Source organism: Podarcis pityusensis, assembly GCF_964106645.2.
Source record: "Podarcis pityusensis genome assembly, chromosome: 1".
NCBI classification, from domain to species: domain Eukaryota; kingdom Metazoa; phylum Chordata; class Lepidosauria; order Squamata; family Lacertidae; genus Podarcis; species Podarcis pityusensis.
The window spans coordinates 6,842,419-6,864,630 of record NC_138028.1 but is presented as its reverse complement, the minus strand read 5'-3'; the positions used below and the strand labels follow the sequence as shown (position 1 = coordinate 6,864,630).

Here is a 22,212-nt window from a genome sequence, read left to right as displayed (position 1 = left end):
TATCCCTTCTTAGAAAGTTTATAGGAGCTGCTCAAACACCCTTTTCACCCCCCCCTCCCCAGGATCTCTCCCACCCTCCTTTATCTCCCCTCCTCTCCCTTTCAACCCCCTAAATTAATCTACAAAAAAGTCCCACTCGCACATACACCACAGCTTTCTACTCTGCCCTAACAAATATCACCCACCACAAAAAAAGACGTTTACAGAAGTCCAGTTCATTTCCTAACCTAACCACCCAAAAATACTCAGTAGCCCCGAATCAAAGATCTGGCTCCTGTCTCCGGTGTGGAGAGATCAGTTTGTTGGTTTGGCAACCCACAAATGTTCCCAAAACGAATCACAGGGAGCTTATCTGAATATATATATATTTCCTGGCATTACAGCCCAGCAAGAAGTACCCTGACCTACCTAACCCATCACCCAATTCTCTTCCTTCCTGGATCCCCTCCTCCCCTCCCAAAAAAGTGAATCCAGATTTCAAAAAGTGCCTTTGCAAGGAAACCGGAAGACACGACCATTGCTTGTGCTAGAACCATTTTAATATAATTATACATATCTGCCAAATCCAGAAAAGAAAAGGTTTATGCATATATTTCTCTTTTTTTTTTTCAATTGCACATCTGCAAGCATTAAAAACAACAATGAATTTCTCCTTTTGGAAATTCAAGGTCAGAGCAATTGACCAATGTCTTAAATATTTGTCTCCTTACCCCCTCCCCCAACAGTAAGCTATTGTTAAGCAGATGAATTTTAAAGTCCTTGTGTATTTTTGATCTATTGACAGGGTTTGTTTTCCAAATCTCGTGGTTCATTCATTCATTCAGAGACAGTTTGTTGTAAAAAGGTTTTTTGTTTTGTTTTTTTTCAGTGCAGTTTACCTCTGGTGAAAGGCAATTTTTTTAAAAAAAAGAGAGAGAGAAAGGAAGAAAGAATGAAAAGAGAGAGAGAAAGAGAAGTGGTCATATGTAATTCACTTGCTCAAATTTCACTGTTAATTATAACCTATTTAAAATCACAGCAGAACCCCCTGCTGGCACGGGGTCTATGGTTGCATACAATACAGGAGATCACAGTTTTAAAGTCTAGCACAGATTAAAAACCACATATGTACCATTTATATAAGACACACACTGATTGTCTCTTAAAAACTACATATTGACTCCTTATGGACATTATTCTTATTTTTCCCCCTCTTAAATAAAGTAGTGCAGCTAAGACAATCAGACTCACAACCCCACATTGCTCTGAACCGAGTTCTTTCTTTGTGTTGTTTCCTGGATTCTCCTGTGGCCAACTTTGCCAAACGCTGGCTCGGAAGCAATTAAAGGAGCTCGAGAGAGAGATATAGACATTGTCCATTTTTTTGTTTTTTGTTTTAAATGTTTTGAACCAAAGGGTTGGATGACAAACTGGGGAGGAGGAGAGAGGAAAGGGTGTGTTTTCTTCCCCATACACACAAAAAAAGAAAGAAAAAAGAAAAAATCTAGACATTTTCCTTTAAAAAAACAAACCACACACACACAACCAATCCAGCCCACCCCACGAAAAACTTGGCCCATAGTTGGAAAGATCTTCCATCCCATTCAGACAAAGGAACTCAACAAATAGGCTAAAACTATTAAGAACATAGTGGGCTGTGAGTCTGCCCCCATAAGGTGTCCTTCCTTCTTCTCTTCCTTTCCAGAGCTTCTGAGCGAGAGATTAAATCGGCAGAATAGATCACGGCACACTGTCTTTCTTGTCTTTTAAGTTGTTTATTTACTTGTGTCCTGCTCGCGTTTCTCTTTTAATTTAAAACCAAAAGACCTGACTACAAGTTGGAATGTTCGACCTGCCATGGGCACTTGTCTCGTCTGTCCTGACAACATCTTCACGATCCTTATTGTTATCAATCGTCATCATCGAGCGCAAAAGGGTTCCTAACAGGTCTTCACAAAACCTGGAACTTCCAGGAGGACGTCTGGTCTTTATAATCCAAGCAGTCAGCATTGAAGTTTAGCTTCCAGGAGGCTGTTTGGTCCTTATAATCCAAGCAATCGGTGGTCGAGTTAAACCCCAAACTTGAAGCCCCATAGCCCTGGGTGGAGAGTGAAGCCGGAGACTGGTTGAGATGGCTGGCAACGGCATTGGTGCCCATGGGGCTAAGGGCAGCCCCTGGTCCGGGGAGCTGGTGGTGCATAGGGGTTAGATAAGATCCACAGTCCATCCCTCCAAAATAGGAGGTTGAGCCAGCGTACCCTTGGCTGTAGCCAGAAGCCTGAGTGTAGGTCATAGGGTAAGACCTCTGCATGCATGAAGAAGAGGTGGACAGGGGGTCAGAGAGTGGGGAGATGGAGGCAGGGCTCCAGATGGACACTGGGGCACTGCTGCTGGAGATGGTAGGGACTGAGGTGCTGGTTGGAGGCGTGAACTGCCCACTGGTCCCGCTCTCTGAACTCACTTCTCGGGCTGGAGAGCTCTTCTTCTTCGCTGGCCTCACTTTGTTCTGGCCCCCATTCTGCTGCTGCTGCTGCTGTTGGCGACACTTGGCGCGCCGGTTTTTGAACCACACCTGGAAAACCAATAGGAAAAAGCGGGAACAGAAGAAGAACGCTCGTTAGTCATGTAAATCGCAGCAAAGTTGTACGTGACAATGGCTCTGATTTCAAGCTAGAAGGTAGAATTTAAGAGCAGGAGGAATTCCACGGATAAAGGCCACCGCTCTGATCAAATCTCTTTTTTCCTTCCTTCAAAATTCCTTGTGTGCTTTCTTCAAGCAGGTCAAGAGTCAACGTTGGCTCACCACAACGCAGTGCGTGGTTTGAACGGCAGGTTTCAGGGAGCAAGGAGCATATTTGTTTCAAAACTTTGCTTTTCATGACAACTCTAATCCCATATCTGATCAGCTTTGCTCATTGAATGGAAAGATTACCTTTAGCATACCCTGGACTCCCCAAAGCACAGCAGGCTCTGGTGAGAGGCAGACAACACCTACAATTCAACTCGACGAATAACCTGCCTTAATATTTTTTGGGTGAACTTTTCAGTTAGTCTTCCCAATTTCTTTGCTCCCATCAAAATTCCTTTGGTATTTTTTTGTTTTTACCTAAGAAGGATATTCATTCATTCATTCATTCATTCATTCATTCATTCAGCTGAAGGAGAAAAATATGGTGACAGCTCTGATGGTGCTGTGGCATCATGGAAGCAAAGCCAACACATGTCTAGCTTGGAGGCTTCTCAGCCTGCAATTTGAGATTCTGTGATGGTTTATCACCTGTGACTGGTCAATGGGAGCCAAGAGCTGCGGTTTGAGTCAAGGTGACCAAGGTTGATGATCATGAGATGTGAGCCCTCAGCAGCCAGATATGATTTGACTGTTCCATTGTACTCTCCCCCTTCTCTCAGCTTCCTCATATTTGAGACTCCCCGATTACTGGTTTTCTGTACCGGGCAAGAGAGGCTCCACAGCCTTAATACAGCAAGGGATCATCACCAACGCTTGTATCTCAGACCACGAAAAGGAATGTAAGAGTTGGAACCTCCTATATGGCACCAGCTTGACCTCAGGGATGCCAACCAGTGATTTCACATGTAGAACTAAGCAAACCCAATTGCTTAAGAAGGCCACTTTGGGGAAAGGGTGGGTGGGTGGGGGAGAGGAGAGAAGCCCCTCCCAAGCCCGTGAGCTTGCCAGCTTAGGGTACCCAAAGGACCTCCACTTAAGTCCTATTGAAGTCAAGCCCTTAATTAAAAAGAACAGAGTATTAGAAAGGGAGGGGGGTTTTAACAATTAAGGGAGCAATTGGGTGGGAGGGAAGCAAGCTTGTTCTTTTAAATGAGCTGCGTATTCTTTCCTCTTCCAGCCCACCTACAGGATCAGGTCTTTGAATGGGGAGCAGTCAGCTAGGAAGCTGAGTAACCCTCTCCCTGCTTCCCCTTCAGAGTCACAGTAGGGTTGGGCTGACATTAAAGGCCTCCATCCGAGGCGCATGCAAGGGAAAGCATTCTCCAGTGGAATCAATGGCATTTGCTTTCAAACAGCCTGGTTTCAAATGGGGCGTGTGCTTATGTGTGTGTCAGTTCCAGCTTTTCCTCCCTCGAACACAACACCCTTGTACCATCCAAGAGGCGCAGTCCTCTGAAAGGCCACCCTGAGTCTCCATGATGTTCTGGACTCCCTGACTTCCCAAGGCTAGGTCATGACTTTCTACCGCCCAAAGTTATGTGATGGAGGCTAGGTTTGTGCAGGGCAGCTGTGAGTGGTTGGACAGGATTGTACCATTTTAGACTATGGGGAGAGGGGTGCTCTTTTTAAATGTACCCCAAGTTAATAGAACTTACTGCAAATAGGATAGTTTACATAGGGAAAACTTCAGGGAAGTTTTTAATGTGTGATATTTTTGTGTATTTTTGGTCTTTGTTGGAAGCTGCCCAGAGTGGCTGGGGAAACCCAGCCAGATGGGCGGGGTACAAATAATAAATTATTATTATTATTATTATTATTATTATTATTGGTGATGGGCACTGGAGTAACCCATTATTTGATGTAAGAATTCTAACACTTTCCCCTATATAATGAGAAGCGCTCTCTCTCTCTCTCTCTCTCTCTCTCTCTCTCTCTCTCTCTCTCTCTCACACACACACACACACACACACAACTTCCTTCTTTCCCTCCCCAGTTAATTCCACCCTTCATCGTAACCTGATTAAAGGGTGGTCACGAGGTATAACTCCACATCACTAACAGCCATTAACACACACACCCCAGCAAATAAAAAAATTCAGAACTCAGTTTCGTATATAACGTTCCTCCATTTGTCCTTCCCAATCCTAGGCCAGTATTAGGCCAGCTCAAAAGGCCTAGTGGAATGCTTTTAAAGGTAAAGGTAAAGGTAAAGGTAAAGGTAAAGGGTCCTTGACAGTTTACCTAGCTCCAAAAGCTAACCCCTGTGGGTACCTGCCTAGGTTCAGTGGGAAAAATATTCCACAGCCAGGGTGTCCTATTCATTGTAAGTTGCAGAGTCACAGATTTTGTTTAGTAATGGCAGAACCAAAAGGGTTCTATGGTAGAATCCAAATCATAGGCAAGATGGTTCAACACAACCACTATTTCATGCTGCCATTTTGGTACCTGGGGGAAGAGGGATGCTTCTGCCTGACACCTAAGATATGTAACAAAGGCGTCAGAAGAGCCTTGCTGAGAAGAGCATTCCACAAATGGGGAGCCACCACAGAAAAGGCCCAATTTCGTATTCCCACCCTCCAGACCTCTCACAGAGGAAGCACACAAAGCAGGGCCTCAGGTGATGATCACGGGGTCTGGGTCGGGTCATGGTACCCCAGGTCATTGCCCACCAGCTGCTTCACAGTGGTTTCTGCTTGTTTTAATTTTGAATACTAAAAGTTTTGCTTATCAGGAAAAAGAGGAGGAGGAAAGGGGGGAAGAGAGGAAGGAAAGAAGCAGCTGAGGAATGTGTTATATCCTTCCTGTTTTTTCCTCTTCTAAATATTGCTTTTGAATAGCAAAGTAAATGTTGCTTCTTAATATTGTTCTGGGCTGCAAGCATTTTAAATGTTTGGCATCATTGCCTACTGGGGCACTGCTGCTTTTTAAAAATGAAATAAATTTGGTGGCGCATAATCATGCTAAGTTCGTTTTACTCATTGTGTGATTTACCGTATTTTTTGCTCTATAAGACTCACTTTTTCCCTCCTAAAAAGGAGAAATGTGTGTGCGTCTTATGGAGCGAATGCAGGCTGCGCAGCTATCACAGAAGCCAGAACAGCAAGAGGGATTGCTGCTTTCACTGCGCAACGATCCCTCTTGCTGTTCTGGCTTCTGAGATTCAGAATATTTTTTTTCTTATTTTCCTCCTCCAAAAACTAGGTGCGTCTTGTGGTCTGGTGCATCTTATAGAGCGAAAAATATGGTATATTGTTGTCCACACTGATCAGTTCTAAATAGAAAACCCCAAAATAAATAAATGTAAGTCCTACTAATGTTGCAAATGTTAGGCAGATTTGTCTTTAAAGAAAGCAGCCACATCCCATTAACCTCTTCCTTATCTCTTTGATTGCTCAGCCACCTAATACAAAAATAGCATCTAGGCAAAAATACACAGAATGAAAAGCGTGCTGATTTGTGGTCAACCGTTCGGAGCAGATGATATTCCACAGCCACTAGACCACAGTGGCTTCAGAGCTATAGTACTAAGGAGAGATGCCTATCTGCTTGGCCACCTCACTCCCCAAATTTCTCACTAAGGGCTCATCCTCTATCTCTCCCCCCCCCCCCACTTTCTCCCAGGAAACCCGAACTTCAGAGGTGAATTAGAATAAATGGCAATTTATTCCGCAGAGTGCCGTCTGTTCTGATCTAGTGCTAAAAAACAGAAGCGTAGACAAGCCCTGAGTGTAACAGGACTGCTCTTTGCTGCTTCATCTATGAGAGAGCATTGAAGAGAAGGCTCCTCTGTTGCAAGAGATCACCTCTCTTAGCAGTCGGAAAGCCTTGAGCGTTTCCACCAAGTGAAACTTCCGCAAGGCATGGAGAACAGCCATTTGCAGAAAGGAGCTTCCCTCTGCAGTCAGTAGAAACTGAATTGTGCGCACAGACATCTCCCTTCCCCTCCAGCAGGGAAGGAAGTGGGTCTTTCTCTGATCCTACAGTACAGATGATGGGGGAAGACTTCTAGAGGTTATGTCTGTATCATGTTGTGGGTGGCAAGCACGCGTTTCGAAGGCAATGCGTTTTACGAACACGTGTGCCAAAAAGCTGTCATGGCTCCTAGCTCTCCGTCTCAGGTGCCATGAGGTTTGTTGCGCATAATGTGAAAAGACCCCCAAGTCTGGCTAATCCCAGTGAGGACTAGTGGCCTCTTCATATTAATTACCATATTTTTCGCTCTATAAGATGCACCAGACCACAAGACGGACCTAGTTTTTGAAGGAGGAAAACAAGAAAAAAAATATTCTGAATCTCAGAAGCCAGAACAGCAAGAGGGATCACCGCGCAGTGAAAGCAGCAATCCTTCTTGCTGTTCTGGCTTCTGGGATAGCTGCGCAGCCTGCATTCGCTCCATAAGATGCACACACATTTCCCCTTACTTTTTAGGAGGGAAAAAGTGAGTCTTATAGAGCAAAAAATATGGTAAACCTAAAAATGTAAAACAGAATTGCAGCATGCACGTCACTCATACAGGCAGAGTTGTTGGAAAGCTACAACTAGCTGCAGTTTTGGTTGAAGGTCACATGTGTGAAAGTGAAGCGGCCATCAAATATATTCCAAGAAATATATTTTGAAAAGGTCAACCTGGTGCCCTCCAGTTGAGTTGGACGACAATTCCCATCAATGATGTGCTGGCTGGGGCTGATGGGAGTTGCAGCTCAAAACATTTGGAGGGCACCGGGTTGACGAAGGCTGGAATAGGTGTTAAAAATGAAAGCATGAATAAAGGTAACTGATTCCTCTACCTCCCAGTATGGGCAGATTTCTACTACAAACATATTGTTTATACACCTGTTTAACGTGATAGTTAACTGTGTTTAATAAGGAAACTAAGGGTCCTTTTTCAGGCATATCTGTATTCCAGTTCCCAGGCTTTCCCAGAGAGAGTGAAAGGCTATTAAACCAGTTTAAGTCTATGGTGTAAATTCGCCTTGCTGATTCCTGTTGCTTAGAATACACTATTAGTGAGAGAGGTGATGTCATCAAGTGTCTCTTAGGGATGAGAGCACATATCTTTTGCCATGCCTACCACACACCCTTTCTTGCAAACATCTAGGCAGCTCAGCCCATAACTACTGAAAAGCAAGCTTCATTGAACTAAGTGGTCTTTGCTCCAAAATTCAGAGCCCTTTCAAAGGGTAAAAATATATACATGAAAGTCACGGGAAACTTGTATCTAAATTGAATCATGTTATGATCCAGGGGCTTGGAGACGGCTGGTGTTTGGGAGGAGGGATTTTTTGGGGGGTGTACGTGTCCTTACAGCCCTCGCTCTCTATATTGCACATATACCCTATGCACAAGTATGACACCACAGACAAAAATGCATCTTCAAAGCATGCATACAGAAAGTGAGCGCACATGTGATAGGCTTGCCAGATTTTGAAAAGCAAAAAAGAGGAGGCTATGACGACTCTCATTTTACATACCCCCTACTATATGTGGGCTATAGAAGCTGTGATATATTTCTGAGCGGGGCAGGAGAAGAGAAGTGGAAAGCAAGTCTTCAGTCACCAGTTATGTCTGTGTCTCATCCAGAAAGTAGCGCCGTAAACATTTTGGCAAATTTGAAAAATCCACCCGGACAGACATTTTATCCCTGAAAGAGAGGACTTGTCCTGGATAAAGAGGACACATGGCAACCCCAGCTATAGTAACACTACACTGTGATCTGGATTTGGACTTAAATTTCTTCTTCATATAACATTTCATTATGTGTAAATCATTTTTGCATTTATGGTCAACTGCAGGGAGAAAGCTTTCCTCCGTTGCAGAGTTTGCATTTCTCCCAGGACAGCTTCCAAATTTCCAAATGACACCTGCCACATAGTTCAGCTTTGTGGTCAGACTACCACGGATCCATTTTTGCACCTATTTCATCCAGCAGCAGACACACTCCCCTGTAGCCAATGACAAAACAGCCCACCCCCCAATTTAGTTTTAATAGAGCTGGATTTCACCTGGTTTCAATCAACCCTGTGAAGTGGACAGTGAAGGGAGATCTTTTCTGCTCTCTCTCTCTCTCTCTAAAGACGGCTCTGGAATCTGGTGTGAACTCAAAGCGGAATACACAATGTGTGTAGTTATTTGGAGTGGAAGCCAATAATTTAGCATTAGGGTCTCCTTCTTTGATTTGATGGAACAGATACAGAGGCCTGTCACCTCAAGGACCAATGGGTTGAGGGACTAAAGGCAATTGGGCTCAATTCTGATCAAAAACAGCTGGCGAGGCCAACTAGAGAGTCGAGGGCATGTGTTGCAGCAGCCACCTGGGTCCAGTCTGTACCTGGGTGGGAGAACTACCTGGGAACCACTCGCTCCATGATGGAAGAAAGGAGAGGCATAACCATAAGATGAAAATAACATATAGAAAGCCACAGAGGGTCTAGGAATTGCCTCCCACATCCACTCAGTGTAATCCAGCATTTTATGATTTAAACATCTTTGCCAGCCTATTTGGTGTTAAATACCACCTGTGGACCATCTTTAGATGGTTTTCCTTTAAAGTATAGCATGCCATGAATTTGAAGTTGTTTGTCCATAGATGTTCCCATAAGTTTAAATCAATATTGTGTTCCCTAGCCCTAGCCCAACTAAACCATTGATGACTTGACCAACTCCTCCTTCATTTCCTATCCAATAATAGTTTGTACATTTTAGAAAGAATTTTAACCTTGCAACCTAATAACTGTGATCTCTGGTCTGCAAACCCCTCCCCCCCGCCATCTCCGAAGGACCTGCATGTCCCACTGCCCAGAGCACATGGTGGCAGAAGTGGACTACCAGATTTAGTACTGAGTGCCCTGGACATGGCCAGCCCAAGAATTTTTGGACCTCAAAGCAAAGGAGCAAAGCATGGATCTCCCTTCAGCACCCGCAATGGGACAGCAATCTCCAAGGTACCAACAGACTGTATGGAACACACAGCTCTGTCCTCCAACAGAAGAAAATGACCCTGATCCAGTCATAGGCAAACTCAACCCTCCAGATGTTTTGGGACTACAACTCCCATCATCCCTAGCTAACAGGACCAGCGGTCAGGGATGATGGGAATTGTAGTCTCAAAACATCTGGAGGGCGAGTTTGCCTATGCCTGCCCTGATCCCTAGGGCTTAGGAGGAACAGCCAGGAGGCTACTCTCACTGCCCCAAGCCCACCAGAACCTGCCACCTTGTAGCAGTTGCCTCTCCTTGTCTCATGGTAGGGCCAGCCCCTGGCTCTGGACAGAGAGCGCAGAACCAACCCTGGCTCCTGCTGCAACAACAAGTTCATCTATAGGTTATATACATTTGCAGTCATTCGCAAATTACTCCAACCCACTACTCCTTTCAATACATGTAGAAATCATCCTAGATTTAAACTCTTTTTTTTTATAATGTAGTGTCTTAAGAAGTGGGAATAAAACCAGGAGCTTGGGGGGCGGGCGGGGGGAGGGAAAGCATGCTAGGTTTGTGCTTTCAAGGTCTACATTTCAGGGGCATCATTTGGGGAGACTTGATGGGTACCCGTCACCCCACCCTGCGTTTCAGAAGTTAGCTGGATTAATGACTACTTAGCTCCCTTCTCTTATAATCAATTAAATGTGTGAGTTTTCTTTTTCTAAAAATAGGCAGGTTACAAAACGTGAATGAGTAACCCTGCTGTAAGTTGTATGAGGTTTGGGAAAGCAATCAAAGATTCCAAAATTTATTTATTTTTTGTTGCTGTATTTTAACTTTTATATCCTGCTTTTCCTTCATTGTGAAACACAAGGTGGCATCTTGATGTGGTTCCCAGGCAGGCACTGACCAGCCCCAGATCTTATTAATAACAGCAAAGCAAAACAGTGACCGCGTGTGCCTTCAGATTGTACATATATCTGCTTAAAGTCTTGCTGGGACTCTTCCACCTCACCCTCCTGGAAATCAGACACGGCACCCTGGTACATTAAACCCGAGCCATCGTGAAGACCCACACAACCCACACAAGCTCTCCTGAATGGTAACCACATGTCCTATTGCACAGGACTGTTGTGAGTGAGGAGGTAGAGACAGGATGAGAGACGAAGGCCTATCAAATTTATCTCTCTCCTATTCAAACCTCTTGACCGCTGCCCACCACATTAATCTGAAATGGGTGAGTGTGTCCACTGTTTAATCTGCCTTCACTTTTTTGGCATGGGTGTTACACTGGAAGCAAGGACTATTGGGGATGGTCTGCAGCCAAGTGGCACAGCATCTGATCTATATGCAGGAGGTCCCAGGTTCAGGCATCCCCAGGGAGGGCTGGGAGTGTCTCCTGCCTGAAACCTTGGAGAGCTGCTGCCAGTCCGTGTAGACAATATGGAGCTAGATGGACCAGTGGTCTGATTCAGTATAAGACGACATCCTATGCTTCCTCGCTTTGTTCTATGCATACCTCTGGGGTGCTAGAGAAGCGGAACATTGTCTACTGCACTGACCGGTGGAGGCAGTTGCAGGCAGGAGTCTCTCTCCCCCTGGAGATGCCGGGATTTGAACCTGGGACTTCTCACAAGCAAGGCAGATGCTCTATCTCTGAGCTACGGCCCTTCAGACAGGGAGAGCCCTAACCCCACAAGCAGCAGTACCGCCGCCGCCGCCACCACCACCTCCTCGGCTTACCTGGACTCTGGACTCGGGGAGATTGATTTTGAGCGCAACCTCCTCTCGCATGAAGATGTCTGGGTAGCGGGTCTTGGCGAAGAGGGCCTCCAAGACGTCCAGCTGCGCCCGGGTGAAAGTGGTGCGCTCCCTCCGCTGCTTCCGAGGGGTGGCTGGGGAAAGAAAAGGACCGCAGGGGTTCAGGGGAAGAAGCTCGCGAGACCACCACCACCACCACCCCACCCGACTGGCAAACTCGCCTCGTGCGCGTGCCCATCCACAAGACCGTTAAGACGGAGGCTTTGGGCAATCCCGAGGCCAAACACGTTTCCCACGTGAACGAGTCCCCAACCGATACGCCAGGAGGCTTCTTCTAGAGTAAACACAACGCTCGCGGCAGGGCTCCGATAGCACGTCTACTCAGGGGTAAGCTCCAGGGAATTCACTAGGATTTCCTAACAAGGAAGGGCGGCTAGGACCGCATCATGCCGTCGCGATCCTTACGCATGTCCCCCTGGCTTTCAAGGGGAGGCGCTCGGCTTCCTCCAGATCTGCGCACACAGAGAAGGAAACTACGTTCCCCGGGGTGGGTGGGAATCCTTGGAGAAAAGTAGGGACTCCCCTCTGCTTAATAGGATCGGGCTGCGCGGCCAACCCGGGGAGAAAAAGCCCTACTCAAGGGAACGGGACTTACTCCCGAGTAAACATGCCCGGGAGATGGGGTTCTAGCACAAGTCTAACCTTAACTCCTAAGGTCCTGTTAAGTGGGCCTGGTGAACAGAGGAGGTGCGCGTCTACTCAGAAGTATGTCCTGTTGAGTTTAACGAGATTTACTCCCAGGTAAGTGTGTACGGGATTGCACCCTGATTTCGGCAGACCCGAGGAGCCTCAATGAGCGACGCCGAGCGCCTTACTCATAAGTAAGCCGCGCGGATTTCAGTGGAGCCCAAAGCAGTCTTGGAGCGAAGGAAAGGGAAAAAATCCCAGCAATCATTGGAATCAGGGCAACCTCCGGCCTTGCGCTAGAGCTCAGAACTTAGGCTACGATCCTCCCGCCCCGAGAGTAAACAAACTTGAACACAAGACGGGACTCGCATTTGGAGGAAGCCCGCTTGCATTCGGGCTGAGAGGCATTCGCGGATGACGGATCCTATCATCGCGGCTACAGATTCTCTTAAGCCCTTCTCTACCCGAAACAAGCCCTCAGCCCTTCTCCATCCAAATAGAAGACCCCCACCCCGCGCAGGGTCATCTCCAGGTCCGTAAGTTTGGAGCCCCCTTCCTCCCCAAGCAAGCTGTCAGAATCAAAATAAAAAACATAAATAAAATAAATCCCTGATAAGTCTCCGGGGACGCGCCGTCCAGGAAACCCGCAAAGTTATGCAAAAGTTGTCGCACCTAGGGGAAATGGAATGCTAATTTTGGGGAGATGGGATGGAGAGAGTGGGGCGAATCTCCCTTGGTCTTTTTCCTAGAGCGCTTAAACATATGTGCCGTCGGAAGTCATTTTGGACGCCTGGAAAGTATCCATCGAAGATTGCAGGCAGCCACAACTCCAGAATCTAGCCGGGATCCCCCCGCCCAAAGTACCCTCTGGAAACTCCGACATGCTTTCCAGAATTTCTCTCCATCATTCCCTGGCCCGATTCCCTGAATGGAAGCCCCCGGTTTGGTTTGGTCTTTTGCTTACCTGGGTACCCGACGGACGGATGCAGAAGATCCATCCCGGAGGTGGTGAGGCTCAGCCCGTTGACAGCGTAAGGTGGTTGCTTAAGATAAGACATCATGCTAAAGTTGGGGCGGGGTGGAGGAAAGATGGCCAAAATTCCGGGGTGGGGATGGGAAGAGGGGACCGGATCCTCCTCTCCCGCCTTCTGGGTTTTCTTCAGGAGTCGGGCGGGCGGAGAAGTCCTCGGAAGGAAGACTGGAGCTCCCGGGTCTACTGGTTTTCAAAAAGAGGGGGAAGAGGGGAGAAGGAAAGAAAGAACGAAATAAATAAATAAATAAAAAGAAAGAAAGAGTGAAAGAGATGAAGGGGCTGCTAGCGCGGGGAGGAAAGAAAAGGTCCCTTTAAGGATCTCTTGCAAGATAGATTGAAAGGAGGCGCCGTCGAGGAGAACTGCTTGCAAAACCGCCAGATGCGCACTGCGGGCGCATCCCTCGGCGTGGCTGCCCAGCGGTCCTCCCCGCCCCCCCCCCCCCGCGCAAAAGTTACAGTGCATATATACAGTAATTGCCTCCTTCTTTAGGAACACCCCCTACACACACACCACACACACACACACACACACACACACAAAACTCATGGCTACACCGGATTGCTATCCAGGGGGGGCATTCGCCTGCGTTTCCCCGGTCTTAGCAAGTAGTTCATTGTCTCCGACCAAACTTGATTGGGGCCCATTTTGCAGACACAAAGAACTCCTTGGCTAAATAAATAAGGCCGCTAACAAAGCCTCTCTCCAGCCCCCACCCCTTCCACGTTTTCCTCGACGACAAAAGAGCGTATCTGTTGTCCGGACCCCCCCCTCCCCCCCAAGCTTTTTAATTACCCCGGATTTTGCAATTGCAAGGGAAGAAGCAACCCCCCCAAAAAAGTTTAGAATTAAAATGCTCACTTTAGAGAAGATCTAAGCTGGGGTTGAAAAGCGGGGGGGTTGCCCTCCCCTGCACCACCAGCCCCTCTATCATTGCATGCCTGAAGTGATTTCTTTCAGCAATTTCCCCCTAATTAGCACTTGGGCTAATTAGATTTAGAGGCAAAAAGAAAGAAAGAAAAAAAGACCCCCAGTTTTCGAAGACCTTTGAAAATACTGGGGGGGGGGGGAGCTTGTTGCAAGCGAAACAAACAAGTAATTAACTTTTGCAAGAAGTGGGAAAATCTTTTTCTTTTCTTCCCCCTCCGGTTATCTTTGGCGAAGGGGGTTACCTTAATTGGGAGGATTAGAACCTGTGTGTGAGAAGCAGGAAATCAGAGATCCCGGGCGCCCTCCCTCTTCCCAATTTCGGTTTGGAGACCAATCCACAAAGATAAGGGAACTTGCACCGTTGCATTGTCCGTTCCTTCTCCCCCCCCCCCCATTCTCTCCCCGCCCTCCAGCGGCCTTTCGGAGGTGTGTGTGTTTATTCGTTTTAACACCTATTTGGATGTCAGCCGCCCTTTGAACCGCCCTCCCCGCAAAGTCCGATTGATTCCGTCCCCCCGCCGCTAAAGCGTCTCAGTATTCCGAAAGGTGATGCTAACCATTCCTGACAGATCCAGTCCTTGAGCATTTGAAGGAAGGAGATCGGTGACTGCAAGGATCTAATGAGCTCGAAATTTGAGGAGGAGGAGGAGGTTGGACCGGTTGCCCCCCCCCTCCCCGCTTGTCCAGGAAATAAAGAATTTTGTGGACAGCTTGCTGTTTATAAATCGTTCTTATCCAATTTCTGTATTTTCGTTTCTCCGTGGAGGAAAGGCGAGGTTATTTCATTCTCACCTGCACAGCCTGCGAGGTTAGGCGGAGAGAGTTGAATTTTGAACTCAGATCTCCCCAAATTATCACCACAATCTCTCTCCCCCGCTCCAAAGTTTAGCAGACTTGATGAACTTGCTTCAACCCTTCCCAAGACAATCTTATAAAAACCGCTTCCTTTACTGGGAGTTTACAGCCACCCTAAATTGTTCCCACTTTGACAGGGGGTCCAGATTCCAAATGGAAATCCTACTTCGTTTCTGTCCCCCCCCCCGCCCGCTCCGAGCTATGTAGGCCAGCCATAAGGAACGTTTACTCGGGAGCAAAAGCCCTTTGACCTCAATGACATTGATCTCCAAGTTAAGCGTGACTAGAATAGCAGGCGTTTACGCCTAAAATGAGTTTAATGCATTTCATAAAACTTCCTTGGAAGGGAAAGCTACATTCCTTACCTCCGCCCGAAGTTTACGGGACTTACTTCGGAGTAAGGATGCAGAGGCTTGGACTGCACATCTATTCGAGTCTGCCACCGCCCTTCCTTACAGCCCCGATCCATTTATACAGAGGCAATTCCTTCCCAGGCGGATGACTCGCAAAAGCCTCATTAGAATCAAACGAAACCCCCGCGAGGAACTGGATAATGACGCCATCTCTGGGAAAGCGAAGCCCGGAACTTAGGCCGATGACGTCACGAAATGCACGCACACCCACACACCCACACCCACACACACACACACACACACGCGACAGAATCAACGCCCCCAACTTGCGCGTCCTTCTGAACATGCACCGGACCCGAGTCCACGCGTGTTTATTCCAACGGACGCGGGCCCATACAGACGACCACAAAAATCCCAAAGGAAATTCTCTCTGGGGGAACGTGCACGTCCGTATGCTCCAGCCCACAAGCAAAGGGGTCTTTTGCGGCAACTGCACACCAGGCGCGTGAGGCGCTAAAATGGTTTCCCGCATCCACGCTGTGGCGGGGCTGATTCTCACGTAGGGAGGGCAAGATATCGCAGCCTTACTTGGAAGGAATGCGCCCCAATATCCAAGGAAGGTTCTTCCGAGATCCTGGCGCAACGCGGTCCTCCACAGACAGTCCTGTGGCTAGGAGTCCCCATTCATCCACCAGAGGTTTCATCAGGTTAAACGCGTGAGGGACCCATTCAGTAGACCAGCTCTGCACTGGAGAACCCAGGCTGGAGGGGAACCGTCGATTAAGTAATTGCCTCCCCGCCCCCTCAAGTTTCATTAATGGAGGAGATGTTAAGCAATTCGCTCAAATTTAAAGTGAAAAAGATCGCAGCGAGCCCTAAAAGAAGTATTAATTGGAAGCTCAGGTCTCAGGGAGCCAGGATGTGGGGAGATGCGGCTTAGAGTCCTGCAGGAATATCTCTATAGAGGGAAATGCATAGCATCCGATCGCCTGCGGTGTATTAATTTTATCAGAAACTATTAAGCTAGTATAGGCAGACTGTTAGCCCGTTAAAAAAAATCCAAAAGCCATATTAGACACTGCTTTGTGATATTTTGGTCGACCTAATAAAGGCATTAGCCTCTAATGTGGATTTAAAAATATATACCTAAACATAAAGGAAGACGCCCATTTTCTTTTTGTCTTAAGAATTAAAAATGAGAGAGAGAGAGGATAAATGGCAATTGTTTCTAAATATATATGGGCCAAGCCAGCTAAAACTAAGAGTCCTCCAATCAGTGGGAAAGAATTCGGCAGGCGTTTAAGTTTTCCCACTGAAATCAAAAGGGCAAGTTTTTGGGCGGGGGAGGGGGGGAGAAAGTTCCCAGCTTAATTTTGCAACAATTTTGCCTGGCTTAGCAAGTGCATTTGCCTTAATACGCATTTTACAAATTCTGCTTCTGTTATTCAGAAGCTCCACAATGCCCAATGGAGATATCTGAGCTTACTAGGGAGTCCAATCCCATACTTGTTATAAAATCTAAATTCATTTGAAAGTTAGTATTATTTATAAGTAAGGAAAATGTCTTTAGGGTGGTAAAGTGCTTGTAAAATCAACTTCTCCCCCCTTTTTAAAATTAAACAGATAGAATTATATAATTCTTTTTTTAAAAAAACAATACTTGAGAAAGTTAAGGTATTTAACGCTGATCTCCAAAGAACATTAGAACATATATATAGGACACCTGCGCTGTTCATTTATTTTATAGCTATCCAGATCCATTTAAGTCAATCTCAGTTTTACAATTAATTTCAGTGATTTAACACCTTAGTACACATGCCCGGGAGTAAACCCTACTGAACGGAGTAAACCTCTGAGTAAACATGCCCAGAGATCGGGGTGCAATATTTTATTATTATTACTGTATTATTATTAACGACAGTCAGCCAGCGGCAGCTCAGCTTGTGTCAGCTACACGCGTTTATTACAGCGCCCAGGATCAGCTCAAAGGAAGCGCGTTGAAGCCGCTTTAATCGCTACTAATTATCGGCGCAATCCTCTCAATGTTTACTCGGAAATATGTCCCACCCAGTCCAACTGGGTTTACTCCCTTGTAAGTGCGTCTTAGGGTTGCAGTTTAAGGCTGAGATTCTGTGCACACTTGACAAGGAACACAGCAGGACTTACTTCTGAGTAAGCATGGATACGTTTGCGCTGCAATCCTAGCCGCGCTTGCTCGGGAGTAAGCCCCATTGAACTAGGTGGGGCTAACTTCTGAGTAAATATGCATCGGGTGGAGATCCCCTTTGGGTCCTTCGGGTCCGCCGCTCCCCAAACCCAATACTTTTTTTAACCAAAGGCTAGTTAGAGAGAGATATACAAGATAAGTTTTGAAGTGCCCATCATGTTGCGTCGCTATTTTTTTTTAAGTCAGATCCTGTTTTCACTGCCTCCAAACTCTCCTTAAGTTTCCTTTAGAAACAGCATGCAAACCTTCTAGCTCTGGACCCGATCCAGCCCCCAGTTAAGCGTGTTGCAGCACCATTTATTTCACCGGGGGAGGGGAGAGAACCACGTGCTCCAGAAATCCACTAGATTTCACCTAAAGAAGTGATTTCCTTTTAAAGAGGAATCCTTTCCTCTGGTAACCAGACACGCGCATACATTTTTCCCACGGAGTGGAAACAAGACACTTGCTTTTGCGCGCCGAGGCTGCGACCCCAAGTACACCTTACTCTCGAGCAAGCCTCCTTGACGCCCATGATTCTTACTTCTGAGTAATCACCCTTCGGCTGGCGCGGCTAAAACTAATGGAGACGAAGAGACGCTCTGAGTTTTGCAAAGCTTTCGGGAGGGAAAACTTTTCCCTCGCCTTCCCTACCTGATCCGAAGTCAAGCCCGTTTAAGCAAAGGGCGAGTGAGCTCGCTTGTCTGGCCTTGTCCACTGAAGACGTGGATCTAACGGCTGTTCTGTGCAATCTGTCGCTTCAGCCTCTCCCTCTCCAGACCCCCCCTCTCCAGACCCCCCCCCCTCCTCAAGGACCCCATGTACCAGTTGCTCTGTCCCTGCTCAATTATAATTACCCCGTCCAAGAATTAATTATAATAAATGTTTTCTTGATAAACTAACGAGATAATCCGGGCGGCACACGTTCCTTAATTACGGGACGCCTGCAACAGCTCTCAGGATCATTTGGGTTGATTAATTTTCTGCATGGTGACGATGAAAGAAAACATTATATAGACTGGCAGAGGGGCGAGCCGAGAGCGCACCAGGGCCGTAAGCAGTTGGAGACCCCGCGTTCCACTCCATGCTTCTTTGCAGACACAAATACTTCCCAGAAGGAAAACAACAACAAAACAAAAAACAGCATATGAATGCAAAGTCCTCTCTCCCCCTCCCCCACTTCTCTTCTCTTAACTCCTTTCACAAATGCATACACCGATCTTTTTCTCAAAACCGAATTTCAACCGCGCGAATATTCCTAACCCTGGGCCTTCCCATAGTTCTGGATTCCGCGCAACCACTTTCCTGGGGTGGGGAGGAAGAGGAGGAAGGCGTCAGATGTTCCCTACCTCCCCCAAAAAATTGTTTGGGGACTTCGAAAGCCCTTCGGGCTGAAAATCTGGGAAGCCCCAGGCGGGAAGGTGGGCGCTCTGACCTACACAGAGCGTCGTTCCGAATTAGTCAATTCGGTTTTTCTCCAGGGCGTTTCCCCTATTTGCTAAAGGAGGCTTATTTCGGCGTAGGCTGCAAAGCTCTGTTTATCCACTTTCTTGGGAGTAAACTCCACTGAACTCCGAGCGAGAAGATGCACATCTTAGATCCTTCGGTCCTCAAACAATCCCAAGATCCGTTTGTTGATGGGAACAGAGGAGACGTGGATCGAACCCGAAAGTGGGTCTCTCTGCTCGCTTAACTAGGACGTGGGTTTCGGAGGACGTGGCTGACCCACGCTCTCACAACGAGAGGAAGTCCCATTGCTTTTACCTCCGAGTAAACGTGAGTAGGCTCGGCCTCCCTCGGGCCCTTTGCATTAGGACTTAAAACACCACCCAAGATTTGGAAAGTCGAATCCCACTAGGGCGCAGAAGGCGCGGGCCACGATCCCAAACGCCTCTCATGCTCTCCCTGCAATAAGAACCAAGCTGAAATGGGCGGGCTCTCCGGGGAATGATGCTTAGAACCGTGGTAGTTTCCAATAGGATATACTGCTTTTTTAAAAAAGTTGAAGCACCTAAGAGCACAGAGAATATTTTATTTTTCCTTTACAAAAGAGAGAAGTTTATCTGCCCAATCCATGTATTTATATTCAACCTTATATCTGTGCCAATGAACGCGAGAATTCACAAGGCAAACCGATTATAATAAATAAGCTTTCATTGAAGGTAAACATATACGACTCCGATATTTTTGCATAGATGCGTGCGTCCGATTCCACACATCCAACACAAGCCTGAAATACTTTCTAGCCCAATCCTCTGGACGCTGACTCAGAAGGAAGCCCAACTGAATTCAGTGGGAGTTACTCCCAGGGAAGCGCGCATTGGGATTGCAAACCCAAGACTTACGTGCAAGCAACGGAGCTGCGCGCTTAAGAGCGTGTTTGCTTTAAAATATAAAACACAAATAAGCCTTCGGGCAACAAAAATATTTTGCCCATTCCATACTCTAAAGTTCCTCCTCCTTCTTTTTAATTAAAAAAAGTAGGAACTATCTCCCTGCTCACACGTTCAGGAGTTACTTCTAGGAAAACATTTAGACCTATTCGGTGATTTTTTTAAGGAAATGCTGGATCGCCTGCCTGCGTCTCAAAAGCGCGTTACGCCCGCGTGTATTGCTTGGAGACAAATGGTAGGCCCAGGCGAAGCAGGGCAGGAGGCGCCCGCGATCCTTCGCGCGTTTACTCCGCCGCAGCGCCTTCCCAGCCCCACACAAGGGAGACGATCCCCGGGACTCCACCCCACCGACGCCAAGGGGGCTTCCTTCTAAGCAAACCAAACTGGATCCTGGTGAGATGAGGAACGGTTGCCTGACGCTCCCCAGGAGAAAGAATCTGGGTCCGTTATCACGAGCGCTTTCTCAGGGTTAAACCAGGCGCAGCGAAGGGTGTTGTTGGTTTTTTTTGCACAAGCACAAGCGAAATCAAAACGGCTTTTCTGGTCCGCATGGAATATCTTTCCCCACCCACCATAAGAGAGAGAGAGAGAGAGAGAAAGAGAAAGTCAGGCTTAGGGGGTCTCCATTTTTCCCATGCGCGCCTTGTCTTGCCTGCTTCAGAGTGTTGTGCGACCCCAAAGCTTGCTACCTTAGCAACACCCGCAGCCCATGAAACCAACGAAGGCACGAAAGATAAAACGGGGAGGGGGGAGTCTCTCCACCACGTTGGTTCCTACCTGGCCAGCCCCCACCTCTCTAAACTTTACCCGCCCCCTCCCCAGCTACCACTTTCTAGCTCAACTCTCTCCCATTTTAACCCAACTCTCCATTCTTAGAATCTCCTTCGCGCGTTTCGAAGACCCAGCGCCGAGTTTGCCAAACGACCCCTGCTCCCCCCGACTAGCGATCGGAGTCTCAGGGAGAAACCGACTTCTCAGTAACCCGGGAGCCGGGTGGATTAAATTCCCAAAGAAAGGAAGAAAAATAAATATTGGATTCACAACATGCTAGCTAAGCCGCAAACTTTACAGCGAAACCGTTTCGCACCCCACCCCTTGCTCCGGAGGGACGGTGGTCGCAAATCTATTTTATGTACACTGACTGGGAGAGAAGCCTATTGAATTCAGGGGGGTTTACTTCTGGGTAAACAAGGGCAGCATTGGTTTGAGGCGTGAGTAAACCTAAGTGCTTGCTGAGAAGTTGCCTTTGGATTAACAGTCCGCCCCGCGCCCCCCTCCCCCCCAAAAAATCCCCGCTTTATATCTCTTGCATTTTCATTCGGAATGGAAATTCTGGTTTATTTTTTTCTTTCCACCGCCCCCGAGAAAAGAAAAGCAATTAACCCAGAAGGCCCAGGCGGAGCCGAAGAGGCTTAAAAAAGAAAACAAAAATAGAATAAACACGATGTGCTCGTTTCAAGTCGTTCTGCAAAACGGAATCGAAATAATAAGGTGACATTTTAACTTTTTAGGAAAACAAACAAAATATCTCTAGAACTCTATAGCCGAGATACGTTTGGTACTGTTGTAATTCCAGGGAAAAGAGCTAAACGCTTCTTTAAAAAAAACGAACCAACATATACACATGCTCTTTTCTCTAAGGAATGATAGAGGAAAGTCCCATTAAATTAAAATGCAACTTACTTTTTTTTTTAACGCTTCGAGGTTTTAAAAGGGAGGAAACTCTTAACGATCCGGTTAAAGCGTTCTTTTAAAATGAAATTAACAAGATATAAAACATCAATCCTTTTTTTTTTTAAAAAAAGGTAACAGATAGATAGATTTCTCACTTACCTTAAAGCTTCGAGAAAATCTTCACGTTTAAAAAAAAGCAGGGGCAAAACAACGCGGCCGAGTTATCCCAGTTCGTCAAAGCCAGAGTTTGTTCCTCCTACAAAAGAGACCACAAGGAAGAGCGTTAGACACCTTCCGCCTTCTTCAAGAAGTAAAAAAGCTGTATTTTAAATTTAGTTATTATTGTGATTATTGGGGGGAAGGAAGGGGAGGGTTTGCAAAATATGCTACCTGATTCTTAAACAATATATATATTTTTGGAAAAAAATTAAAAAGCACTCCCAAGCACCCCCACAACCCCCCCTCTGGACAGTGGAGGGGCGTCGTGGCAGGTTGCGCTGGAGTAAGATTTGACTTTTTGAATAATGGTGGCGGAACGCTGGAAGGGCTCTCTCTCTCTCTCTCTCTCTCCCTTGCTCTCTCTCTCTCTTGCTCTCTCTCTCTCTCCCTCGTTCCCTCTCCCGGGTTGGTTTGCTGCGAAAGCGCCTGTCGGGCAACTTTTTTGACGCGGGCTCTCCAACCAATGGCAAGCAGGGAATGATTGACACATCTAAGCCAGAGGGAAGAGAATAAAA

General features: G+C 46.9%; 1 protein-coding gene across 2 annotated transcripts; it reads right to left on the bottom strand.

Annotated features, from left to right (window-relative positions):
- Nucleotides 1–513: 513 nt before the first annotated feature.
- Nucleotides 514–22,109, bottom strand: OTX2 (orthodenticle homeobox 2). Of its 2 annotated transcripts, none has more exons than XM_081004244.1 (5): nt 21,869–22,109; nt 21,638–21,734; nt 13,001–13,252; nt 11,332–11,483; nt 514–2,551 (listed from the first exon to the last, which is right to left on the bottom strand). In XM_081004244.1, the coding sequence occupies exons 3-5, from the start codon at nt 13,095–13,097 to the stop codon at nt 1,931–1,933; spliced, it is 870 nt and encodes a 289-aa protein (XP_080860370.1). In that variant the 5' UTR covers nt 13,098–13,252; nt 21,638–21,734; nt 21,869–22,109; the 3' UTR covers nt 514–1,930. The 2 variants fall into 2 exon arrangements, with proteins under 2 accessions (XP_080860370.1, XP_080860369.1); XM_081004243.1 differs by having other exon boundaries at nt 13,001–13,249.
- Nucleotides 22,110–22,212: the final 103 nt, after the last annotated feature.

Coding starts and splice junctions, on each gene's coding strand:
- OTX2 (XM_081004244.1), bottom strand. CDS start 13,097: ATGATGTCTTATCTTAAGCAACCACCTTACGCTGTCAACGGGCTGAGC. Junction 11,484..13,000: donor TCCGTCCGTCGGGTACCCAG/GTAAGCAAAAGA, acceptor TTCTTTCCCCAG/CCACCCCTCGGAAGCAGCGG. Junction 2,552..11,331: donor TCCCCGAGTCCAGAGTCCAG/GTAAGCCGAGGA, acceptor TTGGTTTTCCAG/GTGTGGTTCAAAAACCGGCG.